We start from the raw sequence: 19230 nt of genomic DNA on the forward strand, positions 1-19230 counted from the left end.
TCACATCACAATACTTCTTTGAGAAAATTTGTGTATTCTGATGTGAGTGATAAGAGAAGATATGAAAATTATTACAAAAATATAGGATAATTATTGTGTCATAGACCTAATATTATCAAAAAAAAAAAAGTAGCTTAAATGCCAAAAAAACGCATGTGCAATAATTCGTCGTGACAAGGGGTAAAACCTAAAAATTTTAAAGAAAAAACCTCAAAATAAAAGCTAAATTTGATAACATAAATGACAAAAAACACAGTGACAAAATTACATGACAAAAATACTGTTTTTTCTAAAACATAAAGGGCATTTACTGAAATTTTTTGAAGTTAACTTGTGAAAAAATATTGTAAGCTTTTCATACTGATTGAAGCATTAATTACAAAACACAATTTTAAAAATAAATATTAAATAAAGTCCCATATTGGGGTATTTTTTAAACATGGTGCTTCTCATTTCCAATCTCAATCCCTAAAATAATATTGTTCCTGAGTCCAACCCAACTACCATCACCACAACCTAGGTTAATAAATTATTTTCTTTAAGAAAAAAATTAAATAGAGTAATAGATAGATAATGATAGATATATATTTTATATTACAAATTATCCGTTTAACCCACACTGTAAATAAAAATAATAAATAAAAAACATTAAATTGTAGACATTCAAATTTCAGTCCCTAAAATAATTTTTTTTCCTGAGTCCAACATAGCTACCATCACCACAATCTAGGTCAATAAATTATTTTCTTTTATAAAAAATTAAATAGAGTAATAGATATATAATAATAGATATATATTTTATTTTACGAATTATTTGTTTAACCAACATTAGAAATAAAAATAAAAAAAACATTAAATTGAAGGCTCTATTAAATTCACAATTCAACTCATATATTTGTTGTAGGTTTTGTCCGCATATTAAATTAATTATATGTTTTATATTACGAATTATTTGTTTAAGCCACATTATAAATAAAAATCATAATAAAAAAAATAAATTGAATGCATTAATGAAAGAAAGACATATGAGTAAATTCACAATTCAACTCATATATTTATAGTAGTGTAGTGTGTAGTGTAGTGTAACGTAATGTCATGTAATAGAGATATATTTATAATGTATTATATTTTTTTGTAATAATATATAATTTATTTTAGAAAAAATTATTTTTTTAGTCTTGTATATTTGTTACTTTGCGATTTTGGTCATCTATATTTTTAGATTTCAGTTTTAGTCCGCTATCTTTAATTTTTTTGGCAATTTTAGTCATTTTCTAATGTGGCACCAATGCAGTGCTGATGTGGAGCTGATGTGTATAGTGCCACGTAAGTATTTTCGAATAAATAAGACTGAAATTGCTAAAAATCGAAACACGCGGAACTAAAACTGAAATATGAAAACATAAAAGACCGAAATCGCAAAATGATAAACATAAAAAACCAAAATGGTAGTTTTTCCTTTATTATATTACCCAAACTCTAAGTCCCAAATTCGAAAGCCCTATTTAAATTTCTTATATTGCTCTATACTGGTAATAAAATGAACAACTAATTGTACTCGGCAAAACACACTAGCTAGCTTGATGATCCATGTCAAATTAGCAATATTAGGTGGATTTAGTGAGTTAAGATAAAAACTAAAAGCTAGAAAAAATTCAAATTCATCTATAAAAACTAAACTTTCAAAAAGATTACATTAATCCAAAACATAGTTGAATTACAATTCTCCGGAATCACGAAGACAACAGTGGCAAGCCAATATTTAGTTTGTACAATCACGGTAGGCAACCACCGGCTTATTTAAAGTTGTTATACTGGTAATCAACATTGTACTAAAAATAAAAGCTAAATTTGATAACATAGATGACAAAAAATACAGTGACAAAATTACATGACAAAAATACTGTTTTTCCTAAAAAATAAAGGACATTTACTGAAATTTTTTGAAGTTAACTTGTGGAAAAGTATTGTAAGCTTTTCATACTTATTGAAGCATTAATCACAAAACATAATTTTAAAATTAAATATTAAATAAAGTCTCATATTGGGGTATTTTTTAAACATGGTGTTTCTGATTTCCAATCTCAATCCCTAAAATAATATTGTTCCTGAGTCCAACCCAGTAACCCAGCTACCATCACCACAACCTAGGTTAATAAATTATTTTCTTTAAGAAAAAAATTAAATAGAGTAATAGATAGATAATGATAGATATATATTTTATATTACAAATTATCCGTTTAACCCACATTGAAATAAAAATAATAAATAAAAAACATTAAATTGTAGGCATTCCAATTTCAGTCCCTAAAATAATATTTTTCCTGAGTCCAACCCTGCTACCATCACCACAATCTAGGTCAATAAATTATTTTTTTTCTGGAAAAAATTAAATAGAGTAATAGATATATAATAATATATATATTTTTATTTTACGAATTATTTGTTTAACCACATTATAAATAAAAATAAAAAAACATTAAATTGAAGACTCTAATAAATTCACAATTCAACTCATATATTTGTAGTAGGTTTTGTCTGCATATTAAATTAATTATATGTTTTATATTACGAATTATTTGTTTAGCCCACATTATAAATAAAAATCATAATAAAAAACACAATAAATTGAATGCATTAATGAAAGAAAGACACATTAGTAAATAATAATTCAACTTATATATTTATAATAGTGTAGTGTAATGTAATGTAATAGAGATATATTTATAATGTATTACATTTTTTTTGTAATAATATATAATTTATTTTAGGAAAAATTGTTTTTTTAGTCTTGTATATTTGTTACTATGCGATTTTGGTCCTTTATATTTTCAGATTTCAGTTTTAGTCCGCTATCTTTAATTTTTTTGGCAATTTTAGTCTTTTTTTGATGTGGCACAAATGCAGTGCTGATGTGGAGCTGATGTGTATAGTGTCACATAAGTATTTTCGAATAAATAAGACTGAAATTGCCAAAAATCGAAACATGCATGACTAAAACTGAAATATGAAAACAAAAAAGACCGAAATCGCAAAGTGACAAAAATAAAAGACCAAAATAGTAGTTTTTCCTTTATTATATTACCCAAACTCTAATTCCCAAATTCGAAAGCCTTATTTAAATTTCTTATATTGCTCTATACTGGTAATAAAATGAACAACTAATTGTACTTGGCAAAACACACTAGCTAGCTTGATGATCCATGTCAAATTAGCAATATTAGGTGGATTTAGTGAGTTAAGATAAAAACTAAAAGCTAGAAAATATTCAAATTCATCTATAAAAACTAAACTTTCAAAAAGATTACATTAATCCAAAACATAGTTGAATCACAATTCTCCGGAATCACGAAGACAACAGTGGCAAGCCAATATTTAGTTTGTACAATCACGGTAGACAACCACCGGCTTATTTAAAGTTGTTATACTGGTAATCAACATTGTACTCTGCAAACATGCCGGAGAAATTAAAGGTGGAGCTGGAAAGCAATGAATCTACTGGTAGAACACCTTGTAACTTCGTAGCGGCGCTTTAGTGCAGGTGGCCCTTAAAATGTCAAAGTACAATGGTAGCTGAGCAACGGCGAAGAGGGTCACCGGCACACAAGCGAAAGCATATATTGGAACCACAGCAAATCTCAGATCGGTCCTCAAAATAAAAGTATGACCTGCACAAAAAGACACCAGCATGGCTGCTATGGAAGAGAACAAAGATGTGAGCCCATACAAGAGCTTTCTTGGAAGGTTTCCCTTAAAGTCTCTTTCTTGACAACGTGAGGTGATGATTGCAAGAAAGAACACAAGGGCTGTCACGGAGAGGCAGAGGGCTACCAGCGAAGAGATTGAGAAAAAGTCGAATGCTATGTTATCTGTGAGTATGGGACGCCCTGTTTGGTCATTTAGTCCACCAGGGACAGTGGCTGATGTAGCGAATGCAACCGCGGCTATCAATGCAGCCACCACTGAGCAGGATTCTGAAGTTTTGGTGAGCCACTCGGTCCCTTCTTTCAGTAGTTCCTTGTGTGTTTCCGTGAAGATTTGCCTAGGAGTATCTCCTTTAAAGTTGTTGTGAGCTAAGTAATTTTGGGGAATGGAGTGCTTCACATACTGCAGCAGGGTATCTACATATTAATCTTTTCCAGTAGCTATAAAATATCATAACAATGTTCAGATTTTATGTACCTTGTACCAGTTGATCTCTCCTTGCATCTGCAAAGCAGCGCCTGGAATGCGCCACGGCTGAAACTTTCCCATCATGGCAGCAAGGTGCAGGATGCTGTTTCCTTCATAATCAACATGATGAAACATGTCTTCTGTGGGCTTGGTCTTCAACAGGAAATCGAATACACTGGTTTGCTTGTTTTCAGCTGCTAACAGCAACACATTCTTTCCCTCCGGATCGAGGTCCTGAATGGCCACAGGGCATGTGTCATAGATTTTCTCTACCATCTCTAGGATTCCCATCTTTGCTGCTACCAATAGTGGAGTTTCGAAATTCTTCTTAACTACAAACAAAGTGATGATTTCAATGTTTTTTTCTAAAAATTTTCAGTTTCATTCAAATTCGAAAGTAGAATTCTAGTTGTAGGCAGGGGGCTGTCACACTGTTAACCGTAACACAAAACTCTATTTTTGTCACTGTGCTATGGTGAGGCCTATTAATATTTCCAACAGATATATAGATGAAGGATAAATTCTTGGAGAAGGTTTTTTGTATAATGGTGTGAGACATAAATAGTCATATTGAACTTTGCATTCACAAGTTTCCTAGAAGGATTCTTCTCCCAGTTTTTGAAAGAACTTTCGGTGGCAATCTTGAATAAGAAGCCTCATATTTCTGCCCACTGAATTAAGTTTACCTGATTTGTTTTGATCCCTTTCTTTCTCGGCATTGTTTTGAATGTCCTTTGAGCCAGTGTTATTTCCAACCTTTTCTTTCTCGGAATTGTTTTGAATGTGGTTTGATGAGCCAGTTGTTCCACTGTTATTTCCAACACTTTGTTGGGAAGTAACAAGTTCATGATCGGGAGGCGGGCTAGGTGGAGGTGCCGTTCGTGCTGGTTGATGTTCTATCATCTCCGCAGGTTTTTGACCGTTACTGTCATACTTGTATCTGGATTCAGACACAATCATTTCATTCATAATTTGAAGTGCGTGTGTGTATCTTTTTTTCTTCTCTTGAATCTTCTGTATCCTCCAGAGACCTGCGCTCAACAATAGGATTCGCTTGAAAAGTAATGCTTAATTCGACATCTACAAGCAAATGAATCCTCATTTTATTCTCAGAAAACTGAGGAGGACTCAAATCATCCAATTATATATATGCTTTGACATTTTGCTTAAATATTAAGCATTTCTATTGTAAATACTTGCAATCAAGAATTCACACACTGGTTTCGAATTATGAAATCTAGAGCGAGCAAACGAAGAAGATTTGTGTGATGAAAAACATGCTTACCAACTCCCAGAACAGTTAATATGACTGTAACTGCAAATTTGAAAAGCGAAATATCGGTGGTGTAATTCTCTGGAAAGTAGCTTCGGAGTTTGGTCCTTCCCGCTGCAGATTTGATTGAAACATAGATGATAACAAATGGTGGATAAATATTACTCTTTTATCTTGTGTGTTTCTCTCTGAGAACATAGTCTGGTTTAAAACAAGTGAATTGACAAAAAATTAATATACATACTTTTCGATTCATTTGCTCTTCTGTTTTGGCTTTTTGTGTCGTCATTCGAACCACCCTTCTCTGGGTTGCCTTTATCTTTTCCATGAGCAGCTGGATGAGCAATATAATGACCACTTTTAGTTTCAGGAGACTACATATATGTATTGTTCTAAGAAAATATACCAACAAAAGTATCGAAAAGAGGACAATTTGCGTTTGCCGGTGATATTGTACTCTTTCAGGCTCAGTCAAAAATCAAAAGCAATGAATTAAGTTCATTATAAGAACTGAATCGACGGCAAGAATATGTGATTGTGGAAACAGAATACATACTTTTGGATTCATTTGGACTTTCTATATCATCCGAACCTGCGTGGTCGAGGTTGTCTGTATCTTTACACTGCTTTCCGTAGTCTGGGAAACTCTTATAGATTGGGTTCCATAAAAATTGGAAGATGTCGACACAGGTCTTGTAATTATTGGGATATTTAAGTTCAACATTTTTTCGAGTAGACTCATTCTGATCGGCCCCGGGGTTGTATGTCTGCTCCTTCAGCTCATCAATAAAAATACCTTGATAAGAAATTAAACCATGCACAACTTGTGTTAGCATGCATACTCCACTTGGTACAAATATATTTTTGAATGTTCGCAGTCATACAGTGGTAAATAACAGAGTCATAGAGTCCCATATGACTGCTGCTTTTGAATAAATTGGGCTTTTTGGCTAGAACATGAAGGGGCGATTCTCCCTCAACATTCACAGAATTCACCAGCTTTGGGATTTTTTTAATAATCTGGAAAGCTAACCCTGTTCAGTAAAAAATACATCATCCAACAGGATTTGGACTTGAATAAAAAAGAATATATATATATATATGGTTGTTGTTACCAAAGTATGCTCCAGCAATAGCCGAGTGTAAAACAGTATTTCCGTCTTTTCGTCTACAAAGCGATTCATCTGATTCTTGATCTTTCTTTTCTTCCCCTCTGTCCTTGTCCTTCTCCTCAAGATTTGGAACTTCATTGGATTGCACTGGGAAATCTATTAAAGTTAGGGAGATGAATAGGCTTTTCTTTTGGTTGAGGCTAAAAACTCAGCCAAATATCATATCATATATATACCATGAAATAAAAGAAAAACTGTATATAATATGGTTCTTTTTACCAATGCATGCTCCACCAGTAGCCGAGTTTAAAACAGTATTTCCCTGTTTTCGTTGCTTCTTCTCGTTCTGTTTGTGGGTTTTGTAGATCTCGTAAAGGCAAACAAAAGCCTCAGTCTTGCCATGACGAGCTGCAGCATACAAGGGAGTCTGACCCACTACATTTCGGATGGCGATGAGTTTCGGATGCTGCAAAGCAATGTATTCGCATATAGCCACCCACCCAACTTTTGCAGCCAGGTAGAGAGGTGTGTTTCCCCTTTCATTTTGTATGGATAATATTGCTTCCTTGTCGGATATGGAATCCAACATTTTCTTGACAGAGCCTACAGAAATACCATGGCGTTTTGGATTGTAATTTGAGATGGCTACATGCAAAGCTGTCTCTTCAGATTTAGTTATCTTAGCTTTCTGAGCCTCGGCCTCTCTTGTGTAAATTGATACCACCTCTGTCCACTGCTTTCGCATGCTAAGATTAAATAATTTATCACACAAACTCTCATTTTCTTTCAATATAGATTGTGGATTCATCTTTCATTTATCTCATCATCTCTTACACCCCATTTCATCCATATATATAGAAGTGGTGGAAGGAGGGGTAGGTCCCCAAAATATGCTGCTCTGCCTCCAATTTAATACTAGTATTCTAGTGCACGGTTGTACCGTCCGTGTTTTGTAAGACCAAAAAACAAAAAACAAAAAAAAGAAAAAGAAAAAAGTAAGTGGTCAGATTGAAAAAAAATGAAAATAATATAGTTTTTTCGTAAACAAGTAGTCACCAAGGGTAATATATATTTTACATCAATTTTACAAATGTGGTGTCATTTTGATAAATAAAAAAATATCAAAGTTTTAAATAAGAAGATGTCTTATAAATGATAAATTTTTCTAATAATTTTGATTACGTTGGGAAATCAGGATATGATATAAACACAAATCCATCTTAAGCTTCACATATTAATAATTAGAAAACAGTTAGTTAAAGAGATTCTGGTACAATAATATAGTACGATTTAGTGGTATTTGCCTTGGTGTTATATGCAGTGATATTTTACTTATTTTCTTCACATATTCTCTCTGAGTACCAATTCTTCCGCTTCCATCATTCAGGCCTTGAGCCATTTTGGTCCTCCGATCCTTTATTTACAATGTGTATAAAATCCTCCTTTATTTACAATGTTCATCAACTTGCGAGTTTTAGGTGCATTCGGTCCACAACGTTAAATCATACTTGAAAATTTATGAAAAATGGGTTTGACGTACATAAGAAGGATCAAAATGATTTGATCCCAAACGACAAAATTGAAAATCACAATTGCCATATTCCTTGATAGTTGTCTTTTTATTAGATTGTGTCAGTCACGTGATACAATGAGAAAATATAGTACGTAAAGATACTGTGTCACTCCAAAAGAAGAACACGAGTGAATAAAATAAAATAACATTGATACTTGGAAAACTTAATCACTCAAAGTTCATTAAATCTATGTTGGAGTATGTCATAATATTCACCATTGGACACAACATAGACAGCTTTTTAGTCATATGTTCTCTTTAATTGGGTGATTCTACTTGTCAGAGTACTTAAGTCGTCAAGTAAAATTTTTCATCACTTTAGTGCACGAGAAGGTGGGAATCGATGTGTACCCAACGACTATTGAGTACAAGCAGTCTCTCTCTCTTTCACTTATTATTATTATTATTATTATTATTTTGTTGTTAGGATCGGCTAATGTGTTTAGAAGAGGTTGATATCCCGAGGAATGCCCGGATCATCCTTGGACCCGGGGCGGGAAAGACAATATGGGGAACAGGGTAGAATAGAGCCCGAGTAAGTTTAGCAGCCAAGAGGCAAGGTAAAACAGGAAGACTCAATCAACTCATCATGGGTTACTCCCACCGACAATCAAGGGACACCCTCCTTCCCCGTCTACTAGTCTGGACACGACTAGAATGAAAAACCTGGGAAGACCACAAACTCTGAGACCATATAACTATCCCCAGCAGAGGTAAAAACGAGGTAGTTCATGTCATCTCTAAAAACACTCTTTATATTTTTTTCTTTTAGAATATTCTTTTTCTTTGTGTGAGCATCTTACTGATTTGAGCGTCGAAGTGGCCAAGTCAAAAACTATTTCGACGCTCCACTAGTATTTCTTGTTCGAGTATGTGAAGATCACAACAGGACAAGTCTCACACTACTTGGCCGCCTTTGTAAGAATTTAATAAATCATGAATAACAGAATTGCATAAAACTAAATACGGAAAAAATAAATCGGAATACCTTCAGCCAATGAATCTTTTTGAAGAACGCTTTTGAATCTGAAGAACACCTTGAATCAGCTCTTCAATGCTTCAGAGTCTTCTAAGTACTCCAAACCTCACTCTAGATGGTATGGTGAAACTTTGATTGTATGGTAAAACTTTTGGTGTGTGTACTTAAAAACCCCAAGGCCACTATTTATAGGAAACTCGTAACCAACATCGAGTCAGTTTGAATTGATTATGGCGTATCAGTTATCACGATGAGATATTTGATATTAATGAAATATTTCCAAAAGTCTCCAACTTGGCTCATTTAAATCTCATCATCCACTAAAAGAGTAAACAATATATACGAATCGTGGTGGCAAGTCTCCTTAAGACGAGTATTATCTTCCACGTATCACGATGCATCATGCTTCTCAAAACTTGCATACCAAGTGCTCACTATCACTTGAGGAAAATCCTACTGGTTTTTTTCATATAAACTTGTTCCTTTAGATAACAATTGAAAATGTTGTTTTCACATACATTTGTTGCAATTCCAAGTCAAAATGTGCAACTAGTGCCATAATTATTCGAAAATAATCTTTCTTAGATACAGGAGAAAAGGTCTTCTTATAGTCGATTACTTCCCTTTCAGTAAATCTTTTAGCAATGAGTCTTGATTTATATCTTTCAGTGTTGCCTAATGAGTCTTTCTTGGTTTTGAAGACCTACTTGCATCCAATGGTTTTTGCACCATCAGGCAACTGAACAAGATCCCAGACCTCATTGGATGTCATAGAATTCATTTCTTCATTCATAGAATCATACCATAATTTTGATTTACTACAACTTATGGCTTGTGAAAATGTTTCAGGATCAGTTTTGACTCCAACATTAAAGTCCTATTCTTGTGGATACACAATATAGTCACTAAATATTACTGGTTTTTTTTATCTAGTAGATCTTCTTAAGTAGTCATCTTGAGGAACATGTTGTTCAATTTCTTGATCAACATTTTTTTCTTGTTCCTCATTAACAGTTTGATCGTCTAGATTTTTAGCAGCAATTTGTGGATTTGCATTAGTTGGTTGTCCAACACCCATTGGGACTTGAGGGGTGTAAATGATAGCCAATGGATCACTTGGATAAGATGGTATATCATTAATGTGATCTTTCTCAAGAATTACTTCTTTTCAATCATCACTCCCACTAACCAAGTGATCTTCAAGAAACTTCGCATGTCTTGATTCCACAATTCTAGTGCTATGAGATGGACAATAGAATCTGTACCCTTTGGATTTTTTGGTATACCCAATGAAATATCCTTGCAAACTCGGTTTCCAACCTTTCATAATTCAAATGGTGTCTTTGGGACAGCCTTGGTTAGAACTCGGTTTAATATATACACTGTTGTTTTAAGAGCGTCAATCCACAAGGACTTAAGAAGTTTGGAGTTTCTCTGCATACTTCTAACCATATCCATTAAAGTTCGGTTTCTTCTTTCAGCCACACCATTTTGATCCGAAGAACCAGGCATGGTATATTGGGCAACAATCCCATTTTCTTGAAGAAACTTTGCAAATGGCCCAAGTGCTTGTCCATTTTCAGTGTATCTACCATAGTATTCACCTCCTCTATCAGTCCTCACGATCTTAATTAGTTTATCACATTGTTTTTCTACTTCAGCCTTAAAAATTTTAAAGGCATCCAAAGCTTCGTTCTTATTATGAAGCAAGTAGATATACATGTATCGTGAGTAATCATCAATGAAGGAGATGAAATATTTTGGATATGCATATCCATATCTGGACAACATATATCTGAATGTATGATCTCTAATAGTTTAGTACTCCTCTTGGCACCTTTTTTAGATTTTTTGGTTTGCTTTCCCTTAATGCAGTCCACACAAGTCTTAGAATTAGTAAAATCTAAAGTAATAAGTACTCCCTCATTTACTAATCTCTTAATTCTCTCCACGGAGAAGTGTCCCAATCTCCGATGCCACAAAATAGAGGAATCCTCATTTCTAACACATCTTTTAATACCCGATTGAACATGCATAGTGGTATTGCTATCATTTTGTAAAGAAATTGCAAAAAGACCATCAATCATTATACAATTCCCAACAATATTGGATTTATAAAATAAATTGAAAGATTTATCCAAAAATTGAAAAGAATATCCAAAAGGTACAAAACTTGAAACGAAAATTAAATTTCTAGAAAAACCAGAAACATAAAATGTTTTCTCTAACTTTAAAATAAAACCACTATTCAAATTCAAAATGCAAGTCACAATAGCTTCTACATGAGAACGCATCTTGTTTCTCGAATAGATGCTCCGCTCACTTTTCATTGGCTTCTTTAGACTTTGCATACCCTGCAAGGTATTTATGACATGGATTGTAGAACCAGAGTCAATCCACCATGTGTTATAAATCATATTAGCCATATTAGATCCATAACAAACAAATGAAATAGGAATACCTTTCTTGTGAAGCCAATCCTTGAATTTAGTGCAATCTTTCTTCATGTGCCCTTTCTTTTTAAATAAGAAACACTTGGATTCTTTTTAATGTTAGGCTGGGTTGTAATTTTTCCTTTACCTTTTCCCTTGAATTTGGCTTGTTCTAGAGACTTTCCTTGTGCAATCAGGAGGACACTCTCACTTGATTCTATCAACAACCTTCCTGCTTCCTCTTGAACACACATGGTCAACTATTCATTGATTGACCACTTATTCTTATGTGTGTTGTAGGAAATTTGGAAGGGTACATATTGCTTTAGAAGAGTTCATAGAATGAAGTGCACGAGAAAGTTATCAGATAATTCCACTTCAATTTTTTTCAGTCGAGCCGCTATATACCTCATCTTCATGATGTGCTCTTGCACACCTTTCACAGTCGTGAGCCTTAATGATGAGAACTCCATTATTAGGGTACTAGAAAGGGCTTTATCCGAAGTTGCAAATTGTTCATCAATAGCCTTAAGTAGGTCCTTGACGCTTTCATGCATCTCAATCGAACCAAGAATTCCAACATGAATTTTGGTCTTTATGAATATAACGCAGAGGTGATTAGATCGCTCTCACTTTTCATAAAGATCCACCTTATCAGGTTTACTGGATTCCTTGATGGCAGGTGCTTCGTCTTTCCTTATGACATAGTCAATATCCATGCACCCTAATTGAAGGAGAACTTTTTCCTTCCATACTTTGTAATGATCCCCTTTGAGTTCGGGGATATCAAAATGCATATTAGAGAAAATAACAGGTTTTACTGGATAAAATTAAAAATAAACATGCTTATTACTTTAATATTTTGTGAAAATGTCATTTTTTTACCAATGTAAATCATGTTGATAAAATCTAACGACAATAAACCTTCATGTGGGCTAAAGTTTTAATTCAGTTAGATTTTATTTAACTTTATAATAAAACTATCAAAATTAATTTTCCATAAATCCTATGTGTAAATTAAGAAAAATATAATTTTAAAATTTTATTCTAATTAATCACATAAATAAAATAAAGATCCATGTGGGGTAAAATTTATAGTTCTTATGCAATTAATTACAATTTATGTTCATTATATGAACCAAATCAACTTAATGTATAATTTTGTATAATTAAGGGTGTTGTGGCTAAACCTTAAATATTTAAAATTATACAGTTCACTATATAATATTTTGGCTTTACTTAAGTCTTTATATAATAATTATTTATGGACATTATGAACACTTTTCCAAGGGTTCTCCTATGTAATAGGTAGGGCTAAGGATTGTTTAAAAATCATCTCCTAGACAGAGCAACGTTTCCTAGGGAGACTAGTCGCTGCATGAAAATTTAAATCAGTCTTATAAAGAACTCCCTCAGATCATGCTTTCATATGCCACATCATAATTATTATTCTATTTTAATTATCCATTGTATGGACCTTTATAAGCCAAAATATAATTTAAATTAATATGCTCATAATAATTATGGAGGCAAGATAACAATTTAATTATGAACAAATAATCTCAATTTGCATGTAGATAAAGCATGCAAAATATAAATTGCATGCTAATAAATCATAATATTTGACATATCTTATCCAAATATAAATTCTAAACATGCAAAATACTCATAATTTGGAAAGATAAGATTTCTAAAAGCCAAAAAGTCATAAAATACGAAAAATTTTTAAAAAAATTTGCAGCAGCCAAATAGTCCCTTAAATTGAAAATCCTCAATTTGCAAAAAAAACCTCAATTCAAAAACCCTAATTTTTGAATTAAAACATATCTCCACCCATATCTCCACGCCGCCACCTCCTCCAGCGATATTGGTGGTCGGCAATTATTGCCCATGGGTCGCCGCCAGACTACCGCCGTGAAAAAGGCAACAACAATTTTTTTTTATAATCGCGACTAATACGCGAATCAAACAAAATCCGATCGATTTGGAGCTTTCAGCAGCCGACAAGTGGCTTTTGGTGGTCGCCCCTCCATGGGTTGTCTGTCGGTTGTCCCAATCGCTGGAGACGACATCCGTACGGCGGTAGATTTTGTGGTTTTCTTGAGTTAGGTTTTTTGGTTAAATTTTGAATGTATTTCGAAAGTGCATAAAAATTAATAAAAGTGAGTTTTCAAAAATTTTGTGAAGAAATAAAAAATTTTATAGAAAGATTTAAGGATTTTCAAAAAATTTGTTTAACAATATCAAAGCGAAGGAAAAATCGCTTTTATACCAACGGTAAGAATTAAATAAATCATGCTTAACAGAATTGAATGAAACTGAAAGAAAAAAATAAATCAAAATACCTCCAGCCATTGAATCTTTTTGAAGAACGCTTTTGAATCCGAAGAACACCTTGAATCAGCTCTTCAATGCTTCAGATTCTTCTATGTACTCCGAAATCTCATACTAGATGGTATGGTGAAACTTTTGGTGTGTGTACTTAGGATCCACAAAGCTACTATTTATTGGCAACTCGTAACCATCATCGAGTCAGTTTGAATTGATTGTGGCTTATCACGATAAGATATTTTATTTTTCAAAAGGTGATAAACTTATCAAGATATTATTATGCACATCTAAATATCTACAAATCTATGGACAATAGATAAAGGTAGAGTTGTGTATAAATAAATCTTAATAATTATCATATGTGCTACTTTATGAGATAAAAAATATTTGATATTAATTAAATATTTCCAACAGTCTTAGCTCAAACAAGGAAAACTTCTACTCACTGTATAGAAAATTTCTCACCTCACCTATCCGATTTTCCCGGGAGATATCATTGACACCGTGTGTGAGAACCAGATCTATAGACGTAGATATAGTTCACACTCGAAAATTATATCAAGGGGATCCATTAGGCAAGGAAACCACAGATTTAGGGGCTCATCGGGAAAATCCACCGCCCTAGAATCCCCAGAAGAACATCATAATCTCCATCGAACAACTCGGGCAATGGATTGAGGCAGCGGTACAAAAGGCTTTTCAAAAAATTTGTTTAACAATATCAAAGTGGAAGGAAAACCGCTCTGATACCAAGTGTAAGAATTAAATAAATCATGCTTAACAGAATTGCATGAAACTGAATGAAAAATAAATCGAAATACCTCCAGCCATTGAATCTTTTTTAAGAACGCTTTTAGATTCGAAGAACAACTTGAATCAGTTCTTCAATGCTTCAGAGTCTTATAAGTACTCCAAACCTCATTCTAAATGGTATGGTGAAACTTTTGGTGTGTATACTTAGGGAACCCAAAGCCACTATTGATAGGAAACTCGTGACCATCATCGAGTCAGTTTGAATTGATTGTGGCTTATCATGATAAGATATTTTATTTTTCAAAAGATGATAAACATATCAAGATATTATTACGCACATCTAAATCTTTACAAATCTATGGACAATAGATAAAGGTAGATTTGTGTATAAATAAATCTTAATATTTATCATATGAGCCACTTTATGAGATAACAAATATTTGATATTAATTAAATATTTCCAACAGTCTTAGCTCAGACAAGGAAGACTTCTACACATTGTCTAGAAAATTTCCCACCTCACCTACCCGATTTTCCCGAGAGATATCATTGACACCGTGTGTCAGAACCAGATCTATAGACGTAGATATAGTTCACACTCGAAAATCATATCAAGGGGATCCTTTAGGCAAGGAAACCACAGATTTAGGGGCTCGTCGGGAAATCCACCACCCGAGAATCCCCAGAAGAACATCATAATCTCCACCGAACAACTCGGTCAATGGATTGAGGCAGCGGTACAGAAGGCTTCTCAAAAAATTTGTTTAACAATATCAAAGCGGAGGGAAAACCGCTCTGATACCAACTGTAAGAATTAAATAAATCATGCTTAACAGAATTGCATGAAACTGAAAGAAAAAAAATAAATCGGAATACCTCCAGCCATTGAATCTTTTTGAAGAACGCTTTTGAATTCAAAGAACACCTTGAATCAGCTCTTCAATGCTTCAGATTCTTCTAAGTACTCCAAACCTCATTCTAGATGGTATGGTGAAACTTTTGGTGCGTGTACTTAGGGACCCCAAAGCCACTTTTTATAGGCAACTCGTGACCATCATCGGGTCAGTTTGAATTGATTGCGGCTTATCACGATAAGATATTTTATTTTTCAAAATGTGATAAACTTATCAATATATTATTATGCACATCTAAATCTCTACAAATCTATGGACAATAGATAAAGGTTGAGTTGTGTATAAATAAATCTTAATAATTATCATATGAGATGCTTTATGAGATAAAAAATATTTGATATTAATAAAATATTTCCAACAGTCTTAGATCAGACAAGGAAGTCTTCTACTCACTGTCTAGAAAATATCCCACCTCACCTACCCGATTTTCCAGGGAGATATCATTGACACCGTGTGTGAGAACCAGATCTATAGACGTAGATATAGTTCACACTCAAAAATTATATCAAGGGGATCCTTTAGGTAATGAAACAACAAATTTAGGGGCTCGTTGGGAAAATCCACCACCCGAGAATCTCCAAAAGAACATCATAATCTCCACCGAACAACTCGGGCTATGGATTGAGGCACTGGTACATAATTTTTACGCCTTAAACGCATACAAATATCTTAAACGAGATTAATATTTTTAATGAAATAACTTATCTTGTTTTGATAATTACAAAATTAGTTTATTATTTCTTATCGTTTAAAGTGAAACTTTGCAGATTAGATACTTATGAACAAATAAATTCATGTGCGGAATATTCAAAATTATGGAACAGAAACTTGCAAAAATTATTGGTGATTTTCAAATCAACCAAATCCGATCTCCACCTGTCATAATAAAGGTCAGGATTTTTGAAAACTACGGTCCAAATTTCAGCTCAATCCAACGGCTAGATCATGAGAAATGAATTTTTCAAATGTGCCGCGCAGAACATGAAGCAAAAATATAAAGGTGCGACTTCAGAACATTACTGGAATCATTTGAGGCATCCAAATCTCATCTCTACCGTCCACATGAAGTTTAGGATGTTTTAAAGTTGCTGTCCAAATTTCAGGACGATCCGACGGTTAGATTGTGAGATATGAATTTTTGAAAATTGTCGCACAGTTTGCACTTTGCAGAACGGACGCCACGATCTCATGAACGGATGCAACGTTCTTAGTAAAAAAAATGATCCAAAATTTAAGGAAAAAATTCGTCCGACCAAAGCTGTAATGCGCCGAACGGACGCAACGTTCTGCACTGGCGCCGGAAGAATTGAATGTGCGTCGAACGGGCGCAAGGAAGGCCAAAACGTACGCAACGAAACTGCCCGTGTTTGCAACTATAAATAGAGGCCATTCCAAGCCATTTCAAGCATCCCAGTTCACTCTCTCTCCTTTGCAAGAAATTTTCTCTCTATCAAAGTGTTCAATCTAGATTTGTGCAATATATTCAAAAATCGAGAGTTGTTTGTAAAAATCATATGTGAGTTGGTTGTGCGATCATTGTGAACACTTGTGTATGAAGCCAAGTGTATTGTGCTATTGTTGAGGCTATCCTTGAAGCCCTTAAGGCCAAGTGTATCGAGTTGTATCGGCACGGTGATCGTGTTCTTGTTGTACGACTATCCTTGGAGCCATCAAGGCCAAGACTTTCGAAGTGCTAGTGGATACTTGGTTAATCAACCTTAACCAAGAAGGGGAGACGTAGACGATTTATCGTCGAACTTTCATAAACATCTCTTATCCTTTTTACTGCTTTATTTACGTTATACATTTATTTACCGCATTTATTTTTGATTGTTTTAAGTCTTCCGCTTGCGTATTTGCATAATCGCTTTAAATTGATAAAGTTGCCAATAGAACCTAAATCCCCCCATTAGGTTCTAACAATAAGGCTTTTCAAAAAAAAAATTTAACAATATCAAAGCGGAGGGAAAACCGCTCTGATACTAACTGTAAGAATTAAATAAATCATGCTTAACAGAATTGCATGAAACTGGATGAAAAAAATAAATCGGAATACCTCCAGCCATTGAATCTTTTAGAAGAACGCTTTTGAAGTCGAAGAACACCTTGAATCAGCGGTACAAAAGGCTTTCAAGGACTATGATGGGATCACAAACCAAGAGGAGCACTTGGCCATATTCGATAATGTGGCCATGTTGGACTGCTATGAGGACAGGATCAAGTGCAAAGCTGTAACGCCCGGAATTATTTAATTTTAATTCGAGAATATTTAATTTGGAAATATTTAGAGTTTTTATTTAAATTCTAATATTTTTAAATTATTTAGGATTAAAATTGAATGGAATGAAAAATTGAGGACCAAATTGCATTTAGTGAAGACTTGAGGGGCCAAAGTGCAAATTTTGGAAAAGTTGTTGGACACTTGTTATTCTGGCATGTATTCACGTGTATAACATCAATTTTCATCAGAAAATTAGGAGGAATAACCGAGAGATAGAGAATCAAGAATCCCAAGCTTCTTCTTCTTTCAATTGCCATATCTTTTGTTCCGGTTACCCGAATTCGATTGCGAAAGGTGTTTTGGAATCCTCGTGACAAGGCCTTCGATTTGATGTAAGTTTTATGTTGATTCATCATGGTTTGAGAATTCAAAAATGGCAGAGATCAGATTTGATTATGAATTGATGTTGTTGAACTTCTATGTTTTGTTATATTAAAGTTGGGTTGAGGAACGGATGTCGTATCAGTTGTTTTATGAATTTCCAGCAATTGGTTCGAAATATCTACCTTATATTATGCTGGTTTTGATTGGTATATAGCTGCTAGATGATTCTTATACTTGTTAGAATTGTTATAATTGAGTTTCGGATTGCCGAGTTTAGCCGTTACGCCGCCGAACTAATGACTTGAAGCTGTTTTGCTATTGTACATGGGACTGAGATATGTATGAGTTGTAGCTGATGTTTGTACATGTTCTACAATTCATTTCAGATTATGTTTGAATGCACTCGAACTTGAGAACGTCAACTTTGAACCGATTGAGATTTGAAGCAAGGTTTGAAGTTATTCTACAATGGAGTTTGATTGGTTTTGAATGCAGCTTTTGAGACAAGGCTCATGGTTGTTACTTGTATAGATTGGACAGCTAGAAGACACCTTAAACATCACATTTGAAAGGTAAAAGTGGACTATTATTTTAATGGGATTATAACTCGAGATGGTTTGTATCGAGTTTCCTAAATCACATACTTATTTGCTTGTTTGCTTTTATGTGTTCTTCTATGAATTTTTGAATGAGTCTATGATGTTAATGAATGCTATTATGATGATATATGTTGCATTCATCTTGTGAGACTTATTCTTTGATTTTGAAATGAATGGAAACATTCGATTAGATGATTTGAGGAACTATATATGTATGTCCTAGGTGGTTGAGTTAGCCTAGCGTCCGAATTGCATGTATGGTGGCTTCAAAGTCTAGAGAAGTAAGATAAGTAGCCCCACCTCGATTGGGAGTGTTGGTTTAGCTATGATATCTTCTTCTTGGGATCCCAACCGACGAAATGAGAGATGATTTGAGAGAATCTGTTTTTAAGGCATGCATTGTCTTTTATTCTATATCATGAGTTTGATATATATGAATTGATTTTCATGTTAGTTGTTTTTACTGGGAAATACGTTTCTCACCGG

General features: G+C 33.8%; 2 protein-coding genes across 5 annotated transcripts; both read right to left on the reverse strand.

The window, feature by feature from the left end:
* Positions 1-3344: 3344 nt before the first annotated feature.
* Positions 3345-9251, reverse strand: LOC140875738 (uncharacterized). Of its 4 annotated transcripts, none has more exons than XM_073279520.1 (10): positions 9120-9251; positions 6838-7481; positions 6562-6705; positions 6331-6480; positions 6003-6242; positions 5691-5780; positions 5459-5560; positions 4860-5204; positions 4183-4505; positions 3345-4107 (listed from the first exon to the last, which is right to left on the reverse strand). In XM_073279520.1, the coding sequence occupies exons 2-10, from the start codon at positions 7364-7366 to the stop codon at positions 3496-3498; spliced, it is 2535 nt and encodes an 844-aa protein (XP_073135621.1). In that variant the 5' UTR covers positions 7367-7481; positions 9120-9251; the 3' UTR covers positions 3345-3495. The 4 variants fall into 4 exon arrangements, with proteins under 4 accessions (XP_073135621.1, XP_073135620.1, XP_073135618.1 ...); XM_073279519.1 differs by having other exon boundaries at positions 6331-6474; positions 6562-6714; XM_073279517.1 differs by having other exon boundaries at positions 6562-6714.
* A 2626-nt stretch (positions 9252-11877) lies between these two features.
* LOC140863506 (uncharacterized) lies at positions 11878-12339 on the reverse strand. Its single transcript, XM_073266976.1, has 2 exons — positions 12193-12339; positions 11878-12135 (listed from the first exon to the last, which is right to left on the reverse strand). Exons 1-2 carry the CDS (start codon positions 12337-12339, stop codon positions 11878-11880), a joined length of 405 nt encoding a protein of 134 aa, XP_073123077.1.
* Between the last annotated feature and the right edge of the window lie 6891 nt (positions 12340-19230).

Source organism: Henckelia pumila, chromosome 1 (assembly GCF_033568475.1).
Source record: "Henckelia pumila isolate YLH828 chromosome 1, ASM3356847v2, whole genome shotgun sequence".
In the NCBI taxonomy this organism is placed as follows: Eukaryota; Viridiplantae; Streptophyta; class Magnoliopsida; order Lamiales; family Gesneriaceae; genus Henckelia; species Henckelia pumila.